At 39.3% G+C, this 23,501-nt stretch overlaps 1 protein-coding gene across 4 annotated transcripts in view; it reads right to left on the bottom strand.

Moving 5' to 3' along the window:
- Window positions 1–23,501, bottom strand: part of LOC149323695 (SHC-transforming protein 3-like) — a 57,994-nt gene that overhangs the window by 11,468 nt on the left and 23,025 nt on the right. For 3 of the 4 annotated variants that reach the window (XM_089491094.1, XM_089491113.1, XM_089491109.1), the window contains 5 exons: window positions 20,930–20,993; window positions 14,143–14,262; window positions 13,539–13,592; window positions 9,922–9,973; window positions 1,103–1,229 (listed from right to left, as the gene is read on the bottom strand). In XM_089491094.1, coding sequence (XP_089347220.1) covers window positions 1,103–1,229; window positions 9,922–9,973; window positions 13,539–13,592; window positions 14,143–14,262; window positions 20,930–20,993 — 417 coding nt within the window. The remainder of the gene's footprint in view (window positions 1–1,102; window positions 1,230–9,921; window positions 9,974–13,538; window positions 13,593–14,142; window positions 14,263–20,929; window positions 20,994–23,501) is intronic. The other variant, XM_089491101.1, reaches the window with a different exon arrangement.

A 23,501-nucleotide genomic window follows, 5' to 3' on the forward strand; every position in this document is an offset into this window, starting at 1 on the left:
TTGCATATGTAATACAGCTGTAGACAGATGAACTTGAAAGTTGCTGTAAAACTGATTGGAAACTGGTAATTCCACTGTCTTCAAATATCTCAGACAAATCTAAAGCCTCGATTCTTTTCCCCACAAATGCAAATATCTTACAATTTGTTTCATGACACTACACCTGCATCCACACTGCAGAAATAATCCAGTTTGACAGCACTTTAATTGTCATGGCTCAATGGTATGGAATTCTCGGAAGTATAGTTTTGTGAGATATTTACCCTTCTCTGTCAGAAAGCTCTAGTGGTACAACAAACTACACATCCTAGAATTCCACAGGATGGAGCTGTAGCAGTTAAAGTGGTGTCAACCTGGATTATTTCTGCACTGCAGATGCAGCCTACTTCAGAGGTTATATAACATGTGTTGAATACCACCAGTGCTCTAGTCAGACTCTTGTAACTAACTGAGGCCATCTTCCAGTATGCCATGAAGCCATCTTCTCCCTGTCTTCTCTAGTGGGGAGAAAATTACCACTGGCCTGACTCACTACAAGTAATCAATCCACTCTTTGTTGCCGCTTTTTTCATATATAGAAAGAAAGAGGAAGAAGAGAAGCAATTTAAGAAATATTTGACTACAATGAAATTACACTAGTAACAATACTGTGTTCCATGTTACAGTAAAGTTGGAAACTGGGGAGGACACACATGTCAGCTACCTTTCATAGATTTACAGTAAACCTTGTTTTCTTGGCTTGGGTCCAAAACACACTGCAGAAATATTCCAGTTTGAGACCAGTTTAAGTGCCCTGGCCCACTGCTAAGGAATGCTAGGAATTGTAGTTTGTTGTGGCACCAGAGCTCTCTGGCAGAGAAGGCTAAATGTCTCACGAGACTACAGTTCCCAGAATTCCCTAGCATTAAGCAAACGCAGTTAAAGCCACCTCAAACTGGATTCTTTCTGCAGTGTGTTTTGGACCTTGGACAGAATCATAAACATCTGTTTTAAGTATTTATAGCTTGTTCTTCTCTTGTGCAAATAAATCCAACCTTTATTTATCCAGTTCTCAAAGAAATAACATATCTGTTTTCTTGTTGTGGTTGTTTGTAATACTCACCTATCATGAAGAGCAGGAATCTTGGAAGGGCACTGCAAATATTGCTTAAAACGAAGTTCAAAGGCTTGCCCTATGGTGCTAATAATATCTTGGGCCAGGCCATCACAGCATTCCAGGATATGACATGCTAGTTGTGGTAGGAGAAAAGCATTTAAGAGGATGCCCTTGGAGAAGTCAGTTTTAGAACTGTATACCTTTCTTTTCTATATAGCTTATATAATAACAAGAATCCTTTAACAATTTTTAAAAGCTAAAAACTTTACAATCATCGATCTAGCATATATAATCTCTTTTTGCAAAAGAGCTAGGAAGCCATTTGTAGCTGAGGGAGAAGAAAATTATTAACTTATAGGACTTCCTATCTTATAGTTCTCAACCTTCTCAAGCAGTCTTATGCATTTCACTTCAGGGATGGGTATAATTCGGATGGATCTCTAGACACTGTTGGAAGCTCCATCAGCCTCAGCTACTAGTTAGGATTGTAAGGAAATCTGAGAGCTGGAGACCAACAACATCTGGAGGACTACATGATTCCCAAGCCTGATCTAGGAAGATATAAATCATTTGCTTTCTTATTTAAGTGTAATACATTATATTGTGGCTTATAGGACAACATTAGATAATTTTATTCCAGCAAAAGAGGTTCCAAGAGTAACCTACAGTGAAACAATAGAAGAACAAGACCTCAGTCCTTGTCCTGAGATATACAGTTTACACAGGAAATTGAGGGAAATTATATGCAATGGCAAACAAAAATTTTCATCACTTGGGGGGAGTATCATTTTAAAAACATGCCAAACATATCATCTAGGCTGCATTTGCACTGCAGAATTAATGCAATCTGACAGCTTTAATTGCCATGACTCAATGTTATGGAATACTGAGGCACGTTACAGACCACCCAGAACGGGCGGTCTGCCACCGCCGCCATTTGTAGCGCAAAGGAGCCTCAACGTCCAAACCGCGCAGCTCCTCTGCGCTGCAAATAAGAAGCCCCAAAATGGCGCTTCTCTTTGTGGCGCGCTAATGATGCCACGAGGCTCCAATGGTGCATTTGCGGCATCATTTGTGCCACACGACATGTGGACGCAATGCGTCCGCTACGTCAAGATGGCAGCCCCCATGTGGAACGGGCGCCACCATTTTGTACGGACTCAGTCCGTATTAGGGTTAGGGGCATCCGGAAGGGACGCCCCTTTTCAACCCTAATACGTACCGAGGCAACCCTAGCACGCCGCTTCGGCACGTCTGTAATGCGCCTGGGATTTGTAGTTTGTTGTGGCACCAGAGCTCTCTGACAGAGACATCTAAATATCTCACAAAACTACAAGTCCCAGAATTCCATAGCACTGAGCCCTGGAAGTTAAAGCGGCATCAAGCTACATCAATTCTGCACTGCAGATATAGTGTAGGCAATGTGCTTGCCATATATTTAAAAAGATACTCCCCTGAGTGATGAAAAATCTGTTTGCCACAGCATGTGGTTTTCCTCAGTGTTGTGTCTTGCATTTAGTATGTAATTGATCAGTGTAAGGTAAATACGTGGCTCATTTGGAAGTCTGATTATAAATTAGATGCATCTCTGAAGAAATCCAGTTGCGGGAGGAAAAATCTGTCAAATGTAAGGAATATGCATTCCCCTTAATGTTTAGTTTGATCCTCAGAAACACAGCATACAACAAAAAGAGGACAAGAAAAGGAAGCAAATGTAGATATCATACTGCTCTTATGAGAACTGACTGGGATAGAAATAACCGAGGAAGAGGAAGAATCAAAAGGAAATAATCTCTCCACAAATCCAATGGAGTGTCCCGGCTTCCATCTCTACCTCTGCAGCAGCTTGATGAAATGGCTGCTATTCTGTTCCAATTCAGGGACAGGAAGAGTCAAAGGCAGCTCATTGTATGAATATTCATCCCATAAAAAATGGAGGCATGAATGGAATTTCTTTCACCAAAGCAAGTTGTTCATGTAACAGACTAATATGGTCACACCCTTGGACATCTCTCCTTATTTATGTATCTTATTATTAATTTTATTTCTATTTTATCAAGAATTACAATCACTTTGCACAAGGAGGACTAAGAAATACTAAATTGCATACAAATGAGGCAGATAAATAAACCATGGTTGAGTTTCTTAACAGACCAGATACAATTTAGTGTCTAGTATAAATGCAAGCCAAACTTTTACAACACTGCATTTCTGTGTTTAACTATAACTATACCATTTGCAAGTGATCACATAGAAAAGATTCTGCTTATTAAAAGAAAAACTCTGGAAAAGTATAGGGCTATCATCTATTTCTAAAACATACATAACTCTAATATTTTATACTTGCAATACACAATTCTCATAATAGTGTAAATAAAGGTACCTTCCCTCATTAGTTTTTGATGCATCTGGTGACAGAAATTTCTGAGTTAGAAGACAGTGAATGTGGGACAACAGTCCACAGGATGAAAAAGGTTAATGTGTTTTGACAAGGTTTGGTAGGAAGAGGAAATACAGGGGAAAGAGTTCATCCCTTGCCCAATGGGATTGCTTGGTGTGTTAGAAAGAAAGGATGACCACTTTTCCCTATGTTCCTTTGCAGACTTGTGATGGCCCATGGAGGGCATTACATTCATTAAGCCATTGCATGGTGCTGACATTTGTATCCCAACTTTGGTGCAACCATGCAGTGCTTTTCCCCTTGGTCTGTCCATTGCTCAGTAACACTCATTCAACTGTTCACTGCCTTCACTGTGCTGGCTACCACTGATGCTGAGAATTATAGAGATCTTATCATCTGAATCATTGTCAGTGAACCATTTCATAAAGTTTAACTTGGTAACCAGCAGTGAGCATCTTCTAAATGGCCTAAGATTAAATGACATCACATGGATGCAAATTGCCTGAATAGGTTTTTGGTTTTGTCCTTTCCAATCAACTGTTTGAGCAGTTTCTTTAAATAGAAAAAGCCTGATAAAGTAAATACTTTAAATTCAACAGTCCGGCCAGAGAGAGGAGAAGGAGAGGAGCTGCTTGGCAGCCATTTTGAGACCGTGTGCTCGTTGCTGAAGGGGAGGAGCTTCTGTGAGTCACATCTGTGAGTCACAAGGGGGCGGAGCTAGCAGACTAGCTTTATATACCAACTTCCAGAGCCTTCCAGAACAGTCCGGCCAGAGAGAGGAGAAGGAGAGGAGCTGCTTGGCAGCCATTTTGAGACCGTGTGCTCGTTGCTGAAGGGGAGGAGCTTCTGTGAGTCACATCTGTGAGTCACAAGGGGGCGGAGCTAGCAGACTAGCTTTATATACCAACTTCCAGAGCCTTCCAGAACAGTCCGGCCAGAGAGAGGAGAATTTTCGTTTTCTTTAACTCAACAACTCTGCTCAAGTGGCATCAGGGTAGAATCAGATATTGAAACAGAACCATCCCTTTAAGTTTAAGATAGCAGCCAGTACTTACTTTTAAAGAAGTATTCCCAGTAGATTGACTGTTATATTTATTACTAAGACTTTGCAGTATGGACAACGAGGGATCTGCCGCAGTCACCTGCAACTCTTGTGGGATGTTTCTCTTCTTGCCTACAGAAGTGGAGAACTTCACATGCACCAAGTGCAAGTTGGTAGCACTCTTGGAGGAGAAAGTGCAGCAGCTGGAGTCCAGAGTAGCTACACTTCAGCATATTAGGGAACAAGAGGATTTCCTGGACACAATAGAACTAACCATCCTGGATGAGTACCACGCAGAGGAAGATGCTAGGGTGGAAGAGGTCACTTGCCAAACAGAGGAGGCAGACAGCTGGAGGAATGTCACAAAGAGAAGTAAGCCAAGAAGGAATTGTTCGGGGAGCTTGCAGCTAGAGAATCGATTCGAAGCTCTTTCCCTTATCAAGGAGGATGAAGAAGAGCAGCATGGACAGACTTCAGGGACAGAGCAGGGGACCCTGAGAGTCCCACCCGAGGGAACAGTCGCTGCTAAGCCTCGGAGGAGGCGTGTGGTTGTAGTGGGGGACTCCTGAGGGGTACAGAAGCAGTGATTTGTAGGCCTGACAAGATGTCTCGAGAGGTGTGTTGTCTTCCAGGTGCAAAGATCCGTGATGTGACAGAGAGGCTGACAAGACTGGTCAAGCCTACTGACCAATACCCCTTCCTTTTGGTCCACGTGGGAACTAATGATACTGCAAGACACAGCATTCAGAACATCAAAAGGGATTACGAGGCGCTTGGTAGGAAGCTGAAAGGAATGGATGTACAGGTTGTCATCTCATCTCTTCTGCCAGTTGAAGGGCATGGTCCAGGAAGGGAGAGGAAAATAGCAGATGTGAACAACTGGCTTCGCAGATGGTGCCACCGAGAAGGATTTGGATTCTTCGATCATGGGCTGCGGTTCCATGAGGAGGGACTTCTTGCAACAGACGGGTTGCATCTCACGCCAGTTGGAAGAAATGTTTTTGCCAACAGTCTCAAGAACTTGATCAGGAGAGCTTTAAACTGAGTTCCGAGGGGAAGGGAGACAATATTAAGGAAGGCGAAAGGGATGGCGAAAATAGTCAAACTGACATAGAGGAAACAAGGCAAACAGTGCAAGGACCCAGCAGTGGGAGGCAAAAAAACTTGCACAGGCAGCAAGTAAAAGGGAACCATGGTCTGCGATGTGTCTACACTAATGCACAGAGCGTGGGAAATAAGCAAGATGAACTCGAACTCCTAGTACAACAAAGCAAATATGATATAATAGGCATCACTGAAACCTGGTGGGATGAGTCTCATGATTGGAATGTGGAAATAGAGGGGTATAACCTTATTAAGAGAAATAGGCCAAACAGGAAAGGAGGAGGAATAGCACTATCTGTCAGAGATATTTACACCAGTGAAGAGATCCTGGACATCAATCATGGAAGCCAGGTGGAGAGCATCTGGATAAGAATCAAAGGGGAGGGAAACAACAAGGGTGTTACGGTGGGAGTCTACTACAGACCCCCAAGTCAGACTGAGGAATTGGATGATGCCTTTCTAGAACAGATGACCACACAGTCAGATAAGAGAGATGTAGTAGTGATGGGCGACTTCAACTATCCTGATATTTGCTGGAAGTCAAACTCAGCAAAATCCTCAAGGTCTAGCAAATTCCTCACTTGCCTGGAAGACAATTTCATGGTCCAAAAGGTGGAAGAGGCAACAAGGGGGTCAGCTATTTTAGATCTGATCCTAACCAACAAGGATGACTTGGTTAATGGGGTGCAAGTGGTGGGATCATTAGGTGGAAGCGACCATGTTCTCCTGGAGTTTGTAATACAGTGGAAAGGAGAAGCCAGGCAGAGTCAGACACGCATCCTAGACTTTAGGAGAGCGGATTTCAGTAAACTTAGAGAAGTATTGAGGGCGATTCCATGGTCAGAAATACTAAAAGATAAAGGAGTTCAAGACGGATGGGACTTTCTCAAAAGGGAGATACTGAAGGCACAATTTCAAACAGTTCCAGTGAGAAAGAAAAACGGGAGGTGTCTCAAGAAACCAGGATGGATGACTAAGGAACTTTCAACCGAGCTAAGTTTGAAACGGAACATGTATAAGAAATGGAAAAAGGGGGAAATCACAAAAAAGGAATGCAAAGAAATAGCAGGCATGTGTAGGGGTAAAGTCAGAAAAGCTAAAGCGCAGAATGAACTCAGGCTTGCTAGAGAGGTTAAGAACAATAAAAAGGGCTTTTTTGGATATATCCACAGCAAGAGGAAGAAGAAGGAAACGGTAGGGCCACTGCGTGGAGAAGATGGGAAAATGCTAACAGGAGATAGAGAAAACGCAGAAGTACTCAACACCTTCTTTGCCTCAGTCTTCTCAGAAAAGGCAAAGGGTGCTCAACCTGAGGATAATGGAGCAGAGGACAGAATAGGGGAATTTCAGCACAGAATAAGTAAAGAGATAGTAGAGGAACACCTTGTTAATCTAAATGAATTTAAGTCTCCGGGACCAGATACATCCAAGGGTATTAAAAGAACTGGCAAAAGTAATATCGGAGCCATTGGCAATCATATTTGAAAACTCCTGGAGAACAGGAGAGATCCCAGCAGACTGGCGAAGGGCAAACGTTGTCCCCATCTTCAAAAAGGGGAAAAAAGAGGATCCCAATAATTATCATCCAGTTAGTCTGACATCAGTTCTAGGAAAGATTCTGGAGCAGATCATTAAACAGAGAGTCTGTGAACATCTAGAAGGCAATGCCATAATCACAAAAAGTCAACATGGGTTTCAGAGAAATAAGTCATGCCAGACAAATCTAATCTCTTTCTTTGATAAAATTACCAGCTTGGTAGATGAAGGGAATGCTGTGGATATAGTATATCTGGATTTCAGTAAGGCCTTTGACAAGGTTTCCCATGACATTCTTGCAAACAAGCTTGTAAAATGTGGGCTAGACAAAGGAACTGTTAAATGGATCTGTAATTGGTTGACCGGCCGAACCCAAAGGGTGCTCAACAATGGCTCCTTTTCATCCTGGAGAGAAGTGACCAGTGGGGTCCCACAGGGCTCTGTCCTGGGCCCAGTGCTATTCAACATCTTTATCAAATTTGCAGATGACACCAAATTAGGGGGAATAGCTAATACCCCAGAGGACAGGATCAAGATTCAAAATGACCTGAATAGACTAGAAAGCTGGGCCAAAGCTAACAAAATGAAATTCAACACAGAGAAATGTAAGGTATTGCACTTAGGGCAGAAAAATAAAATGCACAGATATAGGATGGGTGACACCTGGCTGAATGAAACTACGTGTGAAAGGGATCTAGGAGTCCAAGTAGACCACAAGTTGAACATGAGTGAACAGTGCGATGCGGCAGCTAAAAAGGCCAATGCTATTTTAGGCTGCATCAATAAAAGTATAGTGTCTAGATCAAGAGAAGTAATAGTGCCACTGTATTCTGCTTTGGTCAGGCCCCACCTAGAATATTGTGTCCAGTTCTGGGCGCCACAATTCAGAAAGGACATTGAGAAACTGGAGCGTGTCCAAAGGAGGACGACAAAAATGGTGAAGGGTCTGGAAACCATGCCCTATGAGGAACGACTTAGGGAGCTGGGGATGTTTAGCCTGGAGAAAAGAAGGTTAAGAGGTGATATGATAGCCCTGTTTAAATATTTGAAAGGATGTCATATTGAGGAGGGAGCAAGCTTGTTTTCTGCTGCTCCAGAGAACAGGACCCGGAACAATGGATGCAAGCTACAGGAAAAGAGATTCCACCTGAACATTAGGAGGAACTTCCTGACAGTAAGGGCTGTTCGACAGTGGAATGCACTTCCTCGGAAGGTGATAGAGTCTCCTTCCTTGGAGGTCTTTAAACAGAGGCTGGATGGCCATCTGTCAGGGATGCTTTGATTTGGATTTCCTGCATGGCAGGGGGTTGGACTGGATGGCCCTAGTGGTCTCTTCCAACTCTACGATTCTATGATTCTATGATTCTATGAAATTTAGTTAAGTGTTGACTGAAAAACATTCATTGACTGGATCTGTTTTAGTCTGGATTACCAATAGGATTCAGCCTAGTGGATGGCCTTGACAAAGTTACTTTCTGTCAGAGCTATTTTCTGATGCATCACACTCTAAGGGGTTTATCACACAGGGGACAACTGGAAATATAAATGGTGATTAACCCATGATAATCCCACAATTGATTGACCCACTATTGGGCTAATGGTTTTCACACGACGTCGAGATGAAACGTGATTAAAGTGACATTATCCCATGAGTAACCAGGCAAGAAACAGCAGCAAATCATTCATGGGATTTTCCCATTAATGACTTTTTGCTGTTTATTGCCTGGTTATGGCCTGGTTATTCACAAGATAATGGCTGATGTGTTAATCTGATTTTAATCGTGTTTTAATGTCAATTGAGTGATTTTCTGGTTAATCACTGCTTAAACTCCACATTTTCCCCATGTGATAAACTCCTAAGACTAAAATGCCACTCTGAAGGTTAAATGGACAAGAGAACAGAGGCCCATGATTAGACTTCCCATCCTGTTATATTTTAGAAAACTGAAGCCATGGATGGAACATTCTGGATTAGGATCATGCTGCTGGACTCAGGGATGTAAATTTTTGTAAATCTAAGTTAATCTTTGCTTATTTATTTCATACACAAGAGTAAGCAAATTCAAAGGTTTTCTCCTCTGATTGATAAGATTTTAAGTTTGTGACATTTTTCTTTTTCTTCCCCTCTCCCCATTTTGGGATGTGGGGAATTTTGTATAGAAAACAATGTAGTTTATATAAAATACATTTGGAGATCAAAAACCATTGCATTTTTTCACATGCTTGTTTTTTTGCTCTTGCTGAAGAACAAAAAATGTGTGGCCATTGACAAATGTTCTTCAGTGGCATCTCTCAACATCATGAGACACCTATTTTTTTAAAAAATCAAGAATGAGGAAACGTGAAAATATTTTGTACATCCCCATCTCCAGTGACATGAAAATAGTGACCCATGGTAGCTGTTTGACTCCTTAGAAGACACTTGCTAAACTTGACTAATCAATGCAGCTCTGGAGGCAGTGGAGAGGAGGACGGTTTTCACTGGGTCCATGATCAGAATCCAACTCCTACACATGATATTTCTTAAAGGTTAAAGTACTGAGACGTCTAGTTTGTTCTATCTCTTTGGAAGTAGGGTGGCATACAAATGGAACAAATAATGGAACAAATAACTTATTTGGCACACAATGAACAGATGTCTGTATACAGCCATTATTCATAGAATATAGGCTAGAGATCAATGAGAATCCGAGAAGCTTACATTTTCAAAAGAAAAAGAGTGAATGTTAAGCGGTACTTTACCTCTACGATTAACCGGGTCTTTTGCTACATATGCAACATAATCTGTTGTATCCTGTTTGTAGGAGGATAAAAAAAAAGAGAGAGAAGCAGCTATCATGACTATGGAAGCCTTCTTTTTATGCCAAAGCAAAGGTGCATTGCTTTTCAACTGAATGTTTCCCAGTGGGTGCCTGTACTTGGATACCATGGTTACAAATGTGTTATAAATATCAACCAAGTAGAGAGATGAGATTGTAGAGTAGATAAATTAGTCAGGCAGAGAGTCTAAAAACTTCTGCGCAGATAGCCCTGCAAAATAATTGTGCAAATTCTAATCATGGAATCATGATTCAAAGAAGATGATGTAATTTTAACCAAAAAAATGCTGTCATTGTAAATATTAATGAAATGGGGGTGTTCAAAGTATAATTAGAAACACATCTTATTACAACTTTAAAGTGATGCCCTTGTTTTCTGTATTTGTTTATTCAGAAATAAATCTCACTACCTCTAAGTAAGGATACATACAATAATATCCTAGGTCTCTGTGAAGTTACATTGACAGAAGTTTTCTGAGCACTCAAATCACAGTGGCCCAGTTAATGTTTTGTCATTAATATGACAATGAACAACTGAAAACCTCAAGTTCATGTGCTTCTCTCTCCCTTCTCCTCTCATTTATATATGAGAGGAATATAATAGCTATCATTTAAAAAAAACAATACATTCCTTTTACATCTGAATGTAGGAAAATGTCATTTATACAAATCAGAGTTAGCAAACCAAGATATCAAATCTAGATCAAATCATGTTTTTTATCCCAATACTTAATCAGGATATAACTCAGAGTTTGAGTTGCAGTTTAGTTGTACAACTTACAGTTTGCCATATTTTGGTGAACTAGAAAACTGTGTGGCCTATCTCCATGTGACATTAAATGTGTTAGCTGCAGCATCAAAGGGGTGTTTGTTCTGTCTGTCATTAACTGCAGTGTGCTTTGACAAGAACACAGTAGAAGAAACATCCAGGGGTAGCCGTGTTGGCCATTTAGAAAATCCAGTCAAAAATCCACCAAACAGTGATACCAACAGGAATAACCTGGTTAATGTGGTGCAAGTGGTGGGATTCTTAGGTGGGAGTGACTATGTTCTCTTGGAGTTTGTTATATAGTGGAAAGGAGAAGCCAGGTATAGCCAGTCATACATTCTAGAGTTTAGGAAACCTGATTTCAATAAACTAAGGAAAATACAGAAGGCACAATTTAAAACTGTTCTAATGAGGAGGAAAAATGGGAGGTGTCTCAAGAAACCGGGAACGATTACTAAGGAACTTTCAATTGAGCTAGGTTTTATACAGAACATGTATAAGAAATGGAAAAATGGGGAAATAACCAAGGAGGAATTCTAGCAAATATTCTAGCACATGTAAGGGGACAGTCAGAAAAGCAAAAGCGCAGAATGCTATGGAAAGAGCGGTCTATCCGCGCCTTGTTTTGCTGCGTGAGGGAGCCATAGCGGACAAACCACGCTCCCTCGTGAAGCAAAAAGAACCCGCAAAAAGCGGGTTCTTTCTGCAGTGCCATTGTGATAGCGCAGTGCACCAATGGCACACTCACGGCATCACAATGACACCGGGACATGCGGACACTAGGCGTCCATTACGTCAAAATGGCGGCGCCCGTGTATACAGGGCGCCGGCATTTTAATGCCCTCGTCACATGCTAGGGGTAAGGCACATATGGGCGGTGCGCCCTCGGCCAACCCCTAGCACATGATGAGGGCACACTTTAGGCCTGTCTAGATCGGGCCAATGAGCTCAGGCTTGCTAGAGAGGTTAAGAACAATATAAAAGGCTTTTTTTGGGTATGTCCATGGCAAAGGGAAGAAAATGATAGGGCCACTACGTGGAGAAGATGGCAAAATGCTAATGGGACAAAGAAACGGCAAAATTATTCAACACCTTCTTTGCCTCAGCCTTCCCAGAAAAGGAAAAGGGTGCTCAACCTGAGGGAAATGCATTAGAGGACACAACAGGAAAAATGTAGCACAGAATAAGTAAAGAGGAAGTACAGGAATACCTGGTTAATCTAAATGAATATAAGTATCCAGGACCAGATGAACTACATACAAGGGTATTAAAAGAACTGGCAAATGTAATATTGGAGCCTTTGGCAATAATCTTTGAAAACTCCTGGAGAACAGGAGAAGTTCCAGCAGACTGGAGGAGGGCAAACATTGTCCCCATCTCCAAAAAGGGGGGGAAAGAGGATCCAAACAATTATCATCCAGTTAGTGTAACATCAGTACCAGGAAATATTCTAGAGTAGATCATTAAACAGAAAGTCCATGAACATTTAGAAAACCATGCAATTATCACAAAAAGTCAACATGGGTTTCTGAGAACAAGTCATGCCAGACTAATCTGATCTCCTTTTTTGATAAAAATTACCATCTTGGTAGATATAGGGAATGCTGTAGATATAGCATATATCAATTTCCATCATCAAACAACAATTGAACAATTTCAGTAAGGCCTTTGGCAAGATTCCCCGTGACAATCTTACAAACAAGCTTGTAAAATTTTACTGTACACCACTATGATCATTGCGGAATAGCGGTCTATAAATAAAACATATTATTATTATTATTATTATTATTATTATTATTATTATTATTATTATTAAAATGTGGGCTAGAGAAGGCAACTGTTACATGGATTTGTAACTGGTTAACTGGCCGAACCCAAAGCGAGCTCAGCAATGGTTCCTCTTCAGCCTGGAAAGAAGTGACCAGTGGAGTGCCAGAGGGTTCTGTCCTAGGCCCTGTGCTATTCAACATCTTTATCAGTGACTTGGATGAAGAAATAAAAGACATGCTTATCAAATTTCCAGAGGAAAATGCAAGTTATTTTAAACCAGTATAAGGGAGAGATGGCCCAAATTCAATGTGGAACTACCTTCAAATTGTGAAGACAGTCTACACTTGAATTGGCCCTGCGTTGTGTGGTCAGAGGGATGCCACAGCGGGGGGGGGGGGGACCAGTGTAAATGCCCCATGTCCTGGAATAATGAATAGAAATACAAAAAGAGAGGAAAATATAGAGATTTAAGAATACCTCTGTTTATAACAAAATTATCACTTTGCAACATATGGTAGTATCAATGTTTAGACTACCATGCCATCAATAATCAGGATTTTTTTTGGAGGAAGAGGAGGTGTTTTTTAAGAAAGCATCCATGAAGTTACATTAGAAAACAATGGCTTAAATTCATTACTATTCATATATCACAGTGGTGGCTGGTGTCTTCTGTGCCAATCTCACATGAATCCATTCTGAATTTAAGTGGAAATTTTAAAGGATCTATTCAAGGCACTAAAGTAACTATTGACTCCTTCATTAGCTCCTTTAGTGTCTGCATCAAAACACAAAGCAGATTCACTGTACCGCTGATATGGTAGTAACCAGCTGCCATTACATAGGAATACAAAAGTGAAATGGTGTGAAATGGAATGCTTTGGATTCCCGGTAGTTTTCTGTAGCATTTAATGACAAAAGATTAACTAGCAATATTTCCTGAGCAAATTAAGTGTGTCCTCTTATATCAATAACTAATAGCAGATTTTTCAAAGAGTACTTACCACATCTACTCCAGATGCAAAGGAAATAGACTGCATATGATGATTTGCTATAATCTATAGATAAATTAGAAAAGATCAACAGGAGTATTATATATGGACTATTTAGCTTTCTTTTCTGTCACTACTCTTCTATGTGCATTATGTGAAGTAAAATCAGAAGCCAACAACAGAAACAACAGTAAAATCAACAACAAGTTTCATGTATGTTTGAACATATAGTGACAGTACATCACAGATGGCAACTCTGGAAGCAATAAATATCAGGAAATAATAATGTTATTTAAAAAATGCTGTGGAAAATATTTTATAGATCTTAAATGGCAAAACAGTGGTTCCAGGTTTTAACACCTATTTTGCAAATACAGTGCCACAACCAAGAAGGTCCTGCCCTGATCACCGCCCCCTTACCTCCAATGATGGGAGTATCAGGATGAAACTCAGTCGATTATTCATACATGTAGGTTTACTGACTTGAATTAGACATCTCAAACATAATTTTTTACACAATTATGGGAGCACAAAGAACAGAAATAACTTAGGAGCTAGCAAACAAAAGATGTCATGAAACACTAATAAGGACAGGCAGGAACAAGAACATACTGACCTGTTTAGAATCAGGTGTCATCAGGTTTAAACTAGTGGTAGATATATTCAGAGTTATATTCATTCCTGCAAACTGAAGGTTGCTCTTCCCCAGGATACTAGAGAGAGCTTTACTTGGTGGCTGCAAAAGCAAAAATCACACCTATCAGTCTTCTGTTGACACCTGATGACACTTCATTCCATCTGAGATAAATTGAAGCCTTTGGTTTTTACTACTCAGGTCTGTGACATTTAAACCAGTAATGTGCAGCTGCTTTCATCTGGTTAGTAAGAAACAAGTGTTGACTTGAGATGAACAGATAGGGCTACAAGGAAGGAAAAACAAAATTTGGAAGCATAACCCCTTACTTCTGTGCCTTTTAGCCAGCAAGAAGAAAATCAAGCTGTGAATTGATCCACAGTTACCAAATGATTAATGATGGCAATACAAAAAATTCAAAATGTCTTCCAATCATTCAACAGCTATAATATTTGAATCAACCTCATTCAACATCTATAATTATTTGAATCAATAATTAGGGTTATGCTTTTTCTTGTAAGGTATGTGTGTATGTGAACAGTAGAATGACATGTAATCTACTTTCTGGTTCATTTTTAGTGTTTTAATGTTTATTTTTTGGCCTAGGGCTATTTTATATTGCTTGCATAATTTTCTGCTTAATGCTACTGTTTGGAGTGTTCAAGTAAAGGAAATGTAGGTGTTTGGCAGAAAAAAAGGGGACATACCACATATGTGTGGTACACAGCAGAGGGTTTTGCCATAGTAGATGGCAGAACAGAAAATACTAGTCACCTCTTGTTATTCATTTCTGCCATTACTAAAAATTATAGAGTTTCCTCAGTCTATCCCTATGATAATGTCTCTCTGTAATTCCTGGGAAATACTCTGCAGTCTTGTCTGGACATCTTGCTCAGACATAGCTCTCCATTTGAAACATGAAGATAACCCAGGCCACTGACACAAGTTCCCTCCCAAATGTCTTCAACCTGTGTCAGATCCTTGGTATTCTGAGGAAATGAGACCAATGCAGCAGGATGATGATGATAATGATGATGATGATGATGATGATGATGATGATGATGATGATAATGATGATGAATTGAAAGTGGTGGAAAATTTACTCTAAGCACAAAAGAGCAGATTTCTTAAACCATACTTTGTGGTGGTAATACTGCAAAGAGATATCCCTTTTTTGCTATTATTACATCTGCACAATGCAAACCAGTTGAACTTTTATGAATGGATAAGAATCTGCTTCACAAGGGCTTTGACACTCAGCCTGTCGCTCCTGGTTTGTTGTAATGAGTTGCATTTCACTTAGCAAGATTTTTTTTATTTCTAGTTAATTAGATATACAGTTACCACCAGACCAGTGTTAAAGATTAGTATTTCATAATGTGCAGAACCTCTCATATTCTTGAACAGTGGGTAGTGGGGGGAAATGTTTGAAATTCTTATTCTTGCATGTAAGAATATAATAAGCAAAAAATTAAATCCCAACCTTTAGTTGTTAGTTTGTTCTGGAATTGAATTTGAAAATGAAACAGAGATTTAAGTTTGCTTTATGTAAAATATTCTGAAACTATAGTGTCCCCTACACAGCTGATGGGGAAGAAATGTTGTTGGAATGTTGCTTCACATATATTAATCATGTATATGCATGTAAATAAATGTGTTTTACACAGAAATGCCTTAAATCCCCAGTGATATCCTTCCAATGAAAGTGAATGGGAGCTCTAAAATCTTAGTATGTGACACTTTCTTTGTACCAGTCACATTGATGCCTCATACATTTCTGAGTTGACTTTAAATGGTTGTTACCTTTAAAGCTTTAATCAGTCAGAGACAAGGTAATCTAAAAGATCGCCTTCATCTACACAATCCTGCTGAAATACCATAAAATGCATTTATCTGACTGTTGGACAGTGCAGCTCATTTGGTGAATGTAAATAACAGGTCTTTCTCATCATTTCCTATGTATATAATTCTGAAACTCCTTTCCTCTTCCTTTATGTTTTATGCCTCAGGTACAAGCCTTTAAAAATGGATGAAAAGCCTGCCTATTCAAAATAGCCTTTCTTAAATATGTAGTTAATATATGCTCCACTATCAATAACCTTAAAATCTGGATGAATTCTGATACTGCTGTTCATATATATTCATATAAGTCTTCAAGTCATTTCTAACTTATAGTTATCCTAAGGCAAACCTATCATGCAATTTTCTTGGCATGATTTGTTCAGAGATTTGCCACTGCCTTCCTCTGAAGCTGAGAGGATATGACTTGCCCAAGATGACCCAGTGCATGGCTGAGCAGGGATCTGAACTCTGGTCTCCCAGTGTCCTAGTTCAACATTCAAACCATTACACCCTGCTCTTTCATTTGTGGCTGTATGTGTGTGTGTTATTGTTTACAAGCTATTTTCTAAGATTATATTTCCATTAATTTACTGAATGAGAGCAACATGTGTGAAAAGGATCTAGAAGGCATAATAGATCACAAGTTAAACAAGAGTGAAAATTCTGATGCTGCAGTATTGCCAATGCAATATTAAACTATAATGTCCAGATTAGGGGAAGTAATTGTTAACAGTCTATTTTGCTTTAGTCAGACCTCACCTGGAGTATTGTGCCCATTTCTGGACATCACAGTTTAAGAACAATATTGACAAGCTGGAATATGTCCAGAAGAGGCCCATAAAGATGGCAAAGCATCTGGAAACCAAGCTCAGTGATGAACAGTTGAGGGAGATGGGCATGTTTGGCCTGGAGAAGAGAAGATTGAGAAGTGATGTGATAACTATCATTATATATCTGAAAGACTGTCATGTAGAAGATGAAGTCAAACAAACAAAAAGCATTTGTTTGTTTTGTTTTTGCTGATGGGATAGGCTGAAACCAATGGGTTCAAAAAACAAACAAAAAAGATCTCAACTAAACATTATGAAGGACTTTCTGACAGTAAAAGGTAGTCAACAGTATAACACATTATGTCATAAGGTGGTGGCCTTTTCTTCATTTGAGGTTTTTAAGTACATGTTAGATAACCACAGCTCAGAGATGCTTTAGATGTAGATTCTTGTATTGGCAGGTCTTTGGACTAGATATGATTCTGTGAACAACCGTATAATTGAATGAGCTATCAAAGGTGCAAGGTTTCATAAATGACTGAATGAGAGCTGGAAGCAATAGTGAAATGCAGGGCAGACACAAGATGGTCTGGTACCATACCCATTTCCTGCTGCCATATACCCTCCCCTCCATGTCTTGCTCTGAAGGTGGTATTCCTTTTAAGGATGAGGCCTTGGGACCACATGGTGCTGCCACACCATAAACAAGAAGCTTAAAATGGGGAGAAAATACTGAACAAAAGGCTTTACTAGATTTTCTGAAAAGGTGATGCCTTTGGAGTAGATCACCCCTTCTTTTCATATAGCCTTCCCCATCCACCACCCTGTCAGAGTCCTGTATGTTGTAGTTTTCTAGAAGTTTCAGTTCATGAAGGAGTGATCTACTCTAAAGTGTCGACTATTTATTAATATCTATTCAAGCCTTTTTGTTCAGCACTGGGTTCTTCTCACACAATCTTTCTTGCTCTACTACTTGCTATCATATGTCACATAACAGAGGCAGTTGGGCCTGGTAATCACAAGGAAATAGCAAAGCATTTGCTCGAGGAGTTTCTGGAGGCCTGTGTTTGTCACAATGTTGCTGCCAAGAAGCAGCTGGCTGGTCTCTCTATGGAGAGCCTGCTCATCCATCTCCCTGTTACCTCCTTTTCAAGTATCTTCAGAGCAAGGTAGCAGGCAGGTGGGTGACTGTTCCAGATGGGTGACAACACTGTCCTCCCCATTTGCAACCTGACAAAAACTATTTATCTCATGGCATGGCATGGCCAGCCCTGCTGACATGAGCTGAGCTGTGTTAAATAGATCAACAGTTTAACAAGGTGAATATTAACTATGAAAGCCATGAATATAAGATGTGAACAATAAACACAATAAATAACTTTCACTAAGACATTGAACACACAGATGAAACGAATGCTGGAGCCAAATCTCTCCACAAGGTATAGCCAAATGGAAGAACATTCCTTTTTATAATAGAAGAACATTCCTTTTTATAATGAAAGAAAGAACCTCACTTAAGCCTTGGCAAACACGGTCACACTACTTGATAAATTCCATTCAATGAAACTGTCCTCCAAAGGATTTTTTTTCTGTTCAAATACAGAAGGTCAGAGATAAGAATATCCAGGGCTACTGAAATTCTCTCTCATTGGGTTACGGATTATAGGCTTTAAACTCCAGTTACAGACTAGAAGGACACTTGTAGGGAAACACCGTTGGGAGATAAAGTACTTGAAATGGGAGTAGGATTGACTGTTCCTGTACTATAAAGGGTGCTTGTTTTAACTGTTAACAGATTTGTGGTAATTAAGAAATGTAACATAAGCAAAATCATTTTTAATAATAACATGAATATTGATTTAAAAGTCTTTGTAGCAAGCACAATAGATAAAGAACTTCAAAATATGGCAAAACTCTCAGAAAGGAACACACAGTTGACATCCTGCATTGGGAGAAATATGATAACGTTCTGCACAGATTTTGGTAGCCATAAGGAATCCTGGAAACAAACCCCAACAGATACCAAAGGCTTATTGTGAAGACATAAATCCAACATACATCTACATAGCTCACCTCTTCTGGTTGTTGGGGAGGTTGGAATTTTTTACCAACTGCACAACAGCCAGGACTCCCGATGGATACCAAAATTTGTGGATGCTCAAGTCTCATTATATACAATGGTGTATGAAATGGTATCCCTTACATAAAATATCAGAATCAAGATTTGCTTTTTGGATTTTTTTTTTTTAAAATATTTCCAAGCTATGGATCATTGAGTCCATGGGTGCAGAATACATGGATACAAAGTACCAACTGTATAATTCACTAACAAGATACCAGCTTATATCTACTTGCCCTACATTACACACTCACTTATACTGTAGTAACCCACCAGTATCCAGTGATGTGAACATATGCATTTGAAACCATAAGCATAACAAGTGATATATCAGACTGGAGAAAGAGCCCTGAAACTAGCACAAGCACAGCATTTGAGAACTGAAAACAGATTAAGCATGAAGAAATTCATAAGTGTTTTGAGTCAGAAATAATACTAGAACTAATCCAAAGGCTGATCTTCACATTCAAGAATTCACATGGGACTCTATCATTCTGTTGTGTATAACATATGTCTGAATGCTTCCTGAACACAGATGTAAATTTTCTGGCAATTTTGAAGCCATAGGAAGAAAAACATTTTTTCTGAGTTTTTGGAGAAAAGCTGAAATTTTTGAACAAAATGAGAAATGCAATTTTCATTCACAGATTGAAAGTTATTTTGTTATTTTAGGAACATAAATATATTCAATATAATTTTATCAAGCATAAAATCTTAAATTGTACAGATTATAATACAGTTTATTGCGAATATAATTACAAATTGAATTGACTATTTAACATTTTCTTTTTTTACTATAAACAGAGCTACTGTAAGGAATGCTAAAACTATAAAGAACACCTTTAGTTTTTCCAGTCTGAGAAACAGGCAGAAAAACTCCAAAACAAAACAAAAACTGAATTGGATTTATAACCCACCTTTCTCCCAAAATTATTTTGTCTCCACTAGCTCTCTATAGCAGCAAGCAAGCATAAATCACATACCATACATAGTCTTACATAAAATTCTTCCTTTTACATAGCGTTTAGAAATTATTTGGAGGCTGTAAATAGGTGACAGCCTTGTATTAAACATTTTTTTATCATTCTAAAATGAAATGTTTCACAATTCATTTTTTAATTTTAAAAAAGTGGGAAAATACAGAAGAAAACGTTTTTCTTGATGTTTTTATGACCCCCAGTCCCAGCATTCACTCAAAAGCTCCCTTCTGGTACAAACCTATCTTCACAGAGAACGGTGTTTCATCCCAGCCTTTTCACTGACACCCTAGTTTTCAATGTGTAGAGATTTGTCAGAGATATTTTAAATTGAGTGCTAAATCATAACCTACATTGTTATATGGCACAGAATATTTAATTTTATTGTTTATTTATTTGATTTTTAGCCTGTCATGCTACAAAAAGGATATTGCAGATCTGGAAAAAAATTCTAGAAAGGGTACAAAAAAGAAAACCCATCTGCAAGAATAATTTCAGTGTTTTAGGCTGTTTAGTTTAGACAAAACTGAAACCTTGGGAGACAGAATGGATTTTTGTAATGTGTGTTTAATTTTTTTTTTCTTTTAAAAACATTTATACATTAGGGAAAGTAGGCAGAAATAAAAACTGACTTTTTCCTGTTCCTCTCCTATACTACTACTGGATGGGGGACAGGGGTAAATATTGAGGCTGAATGCTGGGAGATTCAGGGTAGATAAGAGAAAGTACTTATTCACACAACAGACAGTTAAACTGTGGAATATACTACTGCAAACTGTAGTAATGATTGCTATTTTGTATTGTTTTAAAAGGCAAATTCCTGGCGAATAAGACTATGAATGTGTACTCATCATAACTTTGTACAGTGTATCACTAGTTTGGGAGTGTGGTGTGGATGGTGAAGATGCTCTCATGTCCTGCTGCCAATAGTTTTTCCCATTGTTTTAATAGAATGCTGATTGATCATTGATTGGTCATTCTTTTAATAGGATGCTGAACTATATTGGATTTTGTCTGATCCACCATGGCTCCTTTTGTTCTTACAAAAGCAAGACAAATACCTTTCTTTTTTTAAAGGCTCCTTTGGCTCCTGGCACAGCTTCACAAACAAGGCTGATAGCTTCCCTGGAGAGACAGAAAATAATTTCTATAGTAAATGGTTATGATTTTTCTTCATTATTTCCATAATTTTTAGGACTCATACTGGAGAAGTCTGATTTGATTTCGTGTGATATCATATGAGACTCTTGTGAAAAGCAGGCAATTTGATTACAATCATATGGTAGCTATGTGTATCTAGTGTTAACAAGTAAGAAAATCTGGGCAACCAATGCTATCATTTTTTCTTAGGGAACTGTGAGCCTTACTTCTAGAAAATGAACTGCCCTTCTATCCTAATAATGCTTGGCATTTTCTCTATATATGAACAGAATTGCTAACTGCACAAATTGTTGTGTAAGAATTATAACATGCCATTATATTAAAAGAAAAAGGATACAGACTTATATTTTGTTAATACAGCTCATGTGCCCAGTTCAACATTACCAAAATGTCATTAGTCTGTCTCCAGTTTTATCAGCTGATCTTATCACAAAAATATTATAGTACATACAACAAATGGCAGTGATTAATATACACAGTACTAAAGAACAAACAGGGTACAAATACTCAGTGATTTGCACAAAGGTAAGCAATTGGAAATATACTATCTTGCAAAGCTAAACAAAATTACTATGTTTGGTCATGGGTACTAGTATGCAAATACACTTCCTTGCCATTTTTCTCAGGTGCAAGATGTAATGAATCTTCTTCTTTTCCCCCCAGAAAGCTGTTTGGCTTCTCTACAATTTTGTCTTTCTCAACATGGTCTCTGATTACCTTGTCTCACTGCTGATTGAAGAATGTAGACAGAGATTACCCTGAACTACAGAACTAGAGCTCTCAGGTAAAGCATTCTAAATACAAAATCTAACTACCAATCCCAAGATAACCAAACAAGTATCAAACTGCAATAACTGGATCGGGCCAATATGCTCTACGTCAGTGCTATTGAATGTGGTGGTCCACGAACTAGTGCTAGTCCATGACTCATCATTTGCCAGTCTCTGGAGAGCTTCCAGGAAAGGAAAAATGTTGTAGGCAATGGGGGACAATTATAGGACTCATCTTTCACACTTTTGGGGGAAATTGCTGGTCCCACATATCTAGTGGTGACACTAAGGTTCTTACCACCTGGTGTGGGTTGCTGGTGACAGCAGCGGGTGGCACTACCCCCTCCCTCCCACTGCCTTGCCCAACCAGCTGGCCAGCCACTGAAAGACACGGGTGGCTGAACAGATGGTCAGGTGAGGCATAAACAGCCCACCTCTCCCTCTGCCTCATCCACCTGCCTGGTCAGCTGCAGAAAAACCCAGGCAGCTGGACAGATGGATAGGCAAGGCAGTGGATAACCCTCCTCTCTTCCCTCCCTCTACCTCACTCACCCAGCCAGCCAGCCATGGAAAGATCCAGGCAGCTGGATAAGTAGGCGGGTGGGTGAGCTAGCAGACTGTCCCATTCTTCCATCCTGGGAGAGAAAGGAGAGCATGAAAACACTTTGCAACAGAGCTACTGCTATGGGGTTGTATAATAACAGATTTAAAACTGTTCAGAAATTATACTGAAAAACTTTTAAATGACAAGAACATCTTGTCATATTGAAAATGTTGATCCAAAAAAATATTGATAGCAATCAGTTTTAAGGTCTCAGATTAGACTAAAACAAGAATTGTAATTTGCTCTGCTATATAAGCAATCTTACAAAATATTTTTAGAGGAGAATGGAAATGCATTTTAAATATTTTAAGTTTTAAACAGTCCTGTCATGTGCTCACTATGTAATAAATGCAGCTGAACCCTGATTTTTGCAATTGGCCTTGAAAGAAGAAAATTAATGTCTACCAAGCAAGCATGTCACAGTGCCTCAAAGAAGGCAAAAGCTATTCTCACTTCAATTCTAACTTTCTAACACCAGGATTTCTACTTTGCACATCAAGCATAGCACCTGATTTTCTTCTGTCTTCTTTCCATCTATGATATATTCCTATCAACCCAACAGTTCACCATAGATTTACCTGTTTCTTTCCAGACTCAGTAATAAACTACTTAGCCTACAGACAACCTAATCTCACAGACACACTGTGATGCCTTTGGTCTCTAGCACTATAGAGTATTGTCCATCTTGTACTAGATGGCTCTGGAGAGACAATATTTAACAGCTAGCCTACAAAGAAGAAAAGGGATCCAAAACACACAACAGAACTAATCAAGTTTGAGACTAGATTCACTGTCCTGGCTCAGTGCTAGTAAATCCTGAGAACTGCAGTTTATTGTGGCACCAGAGCTTTCTGACAGAGAAGTTTAAATGTCTCACAAAACTACAGTTCCCAGAATTATCTAGCATTGATCTAGAGAAAGTAAAGCGGTCTCAGGGGTCATTCCCACTAGGATTTAAATTGAATTATGAACTGGGGTTATATGTCCGTCGTTCCCACTTGAAGTTGGTTTCAATCCGATTCTGAGCTGACAGAGTTTCTTAAAAGTGGGGTAAATGCAGAAAACCCGCTCTTATTTGACACTACTTTTCAAGAGGTT

The sequence above is a fragment of the Sceloporus occidentalis genome, unplaced genomic scaffold, assembly GCF_023333645.1.
Source record: "Sceloporus occidentalis isolate IW3139 unplaced genomic scaffold, rSceOcc1.0.p SCAF_1, whole genome shotgun sequence".
Classification (NCBI taxonomy): domain Eukaryota; kingdom Metazoa; phylum Chordata; class Lepidosauria; order Squamata; family Phrynosomatidae; genus Sceloporus; species Sceloporus occidentalis.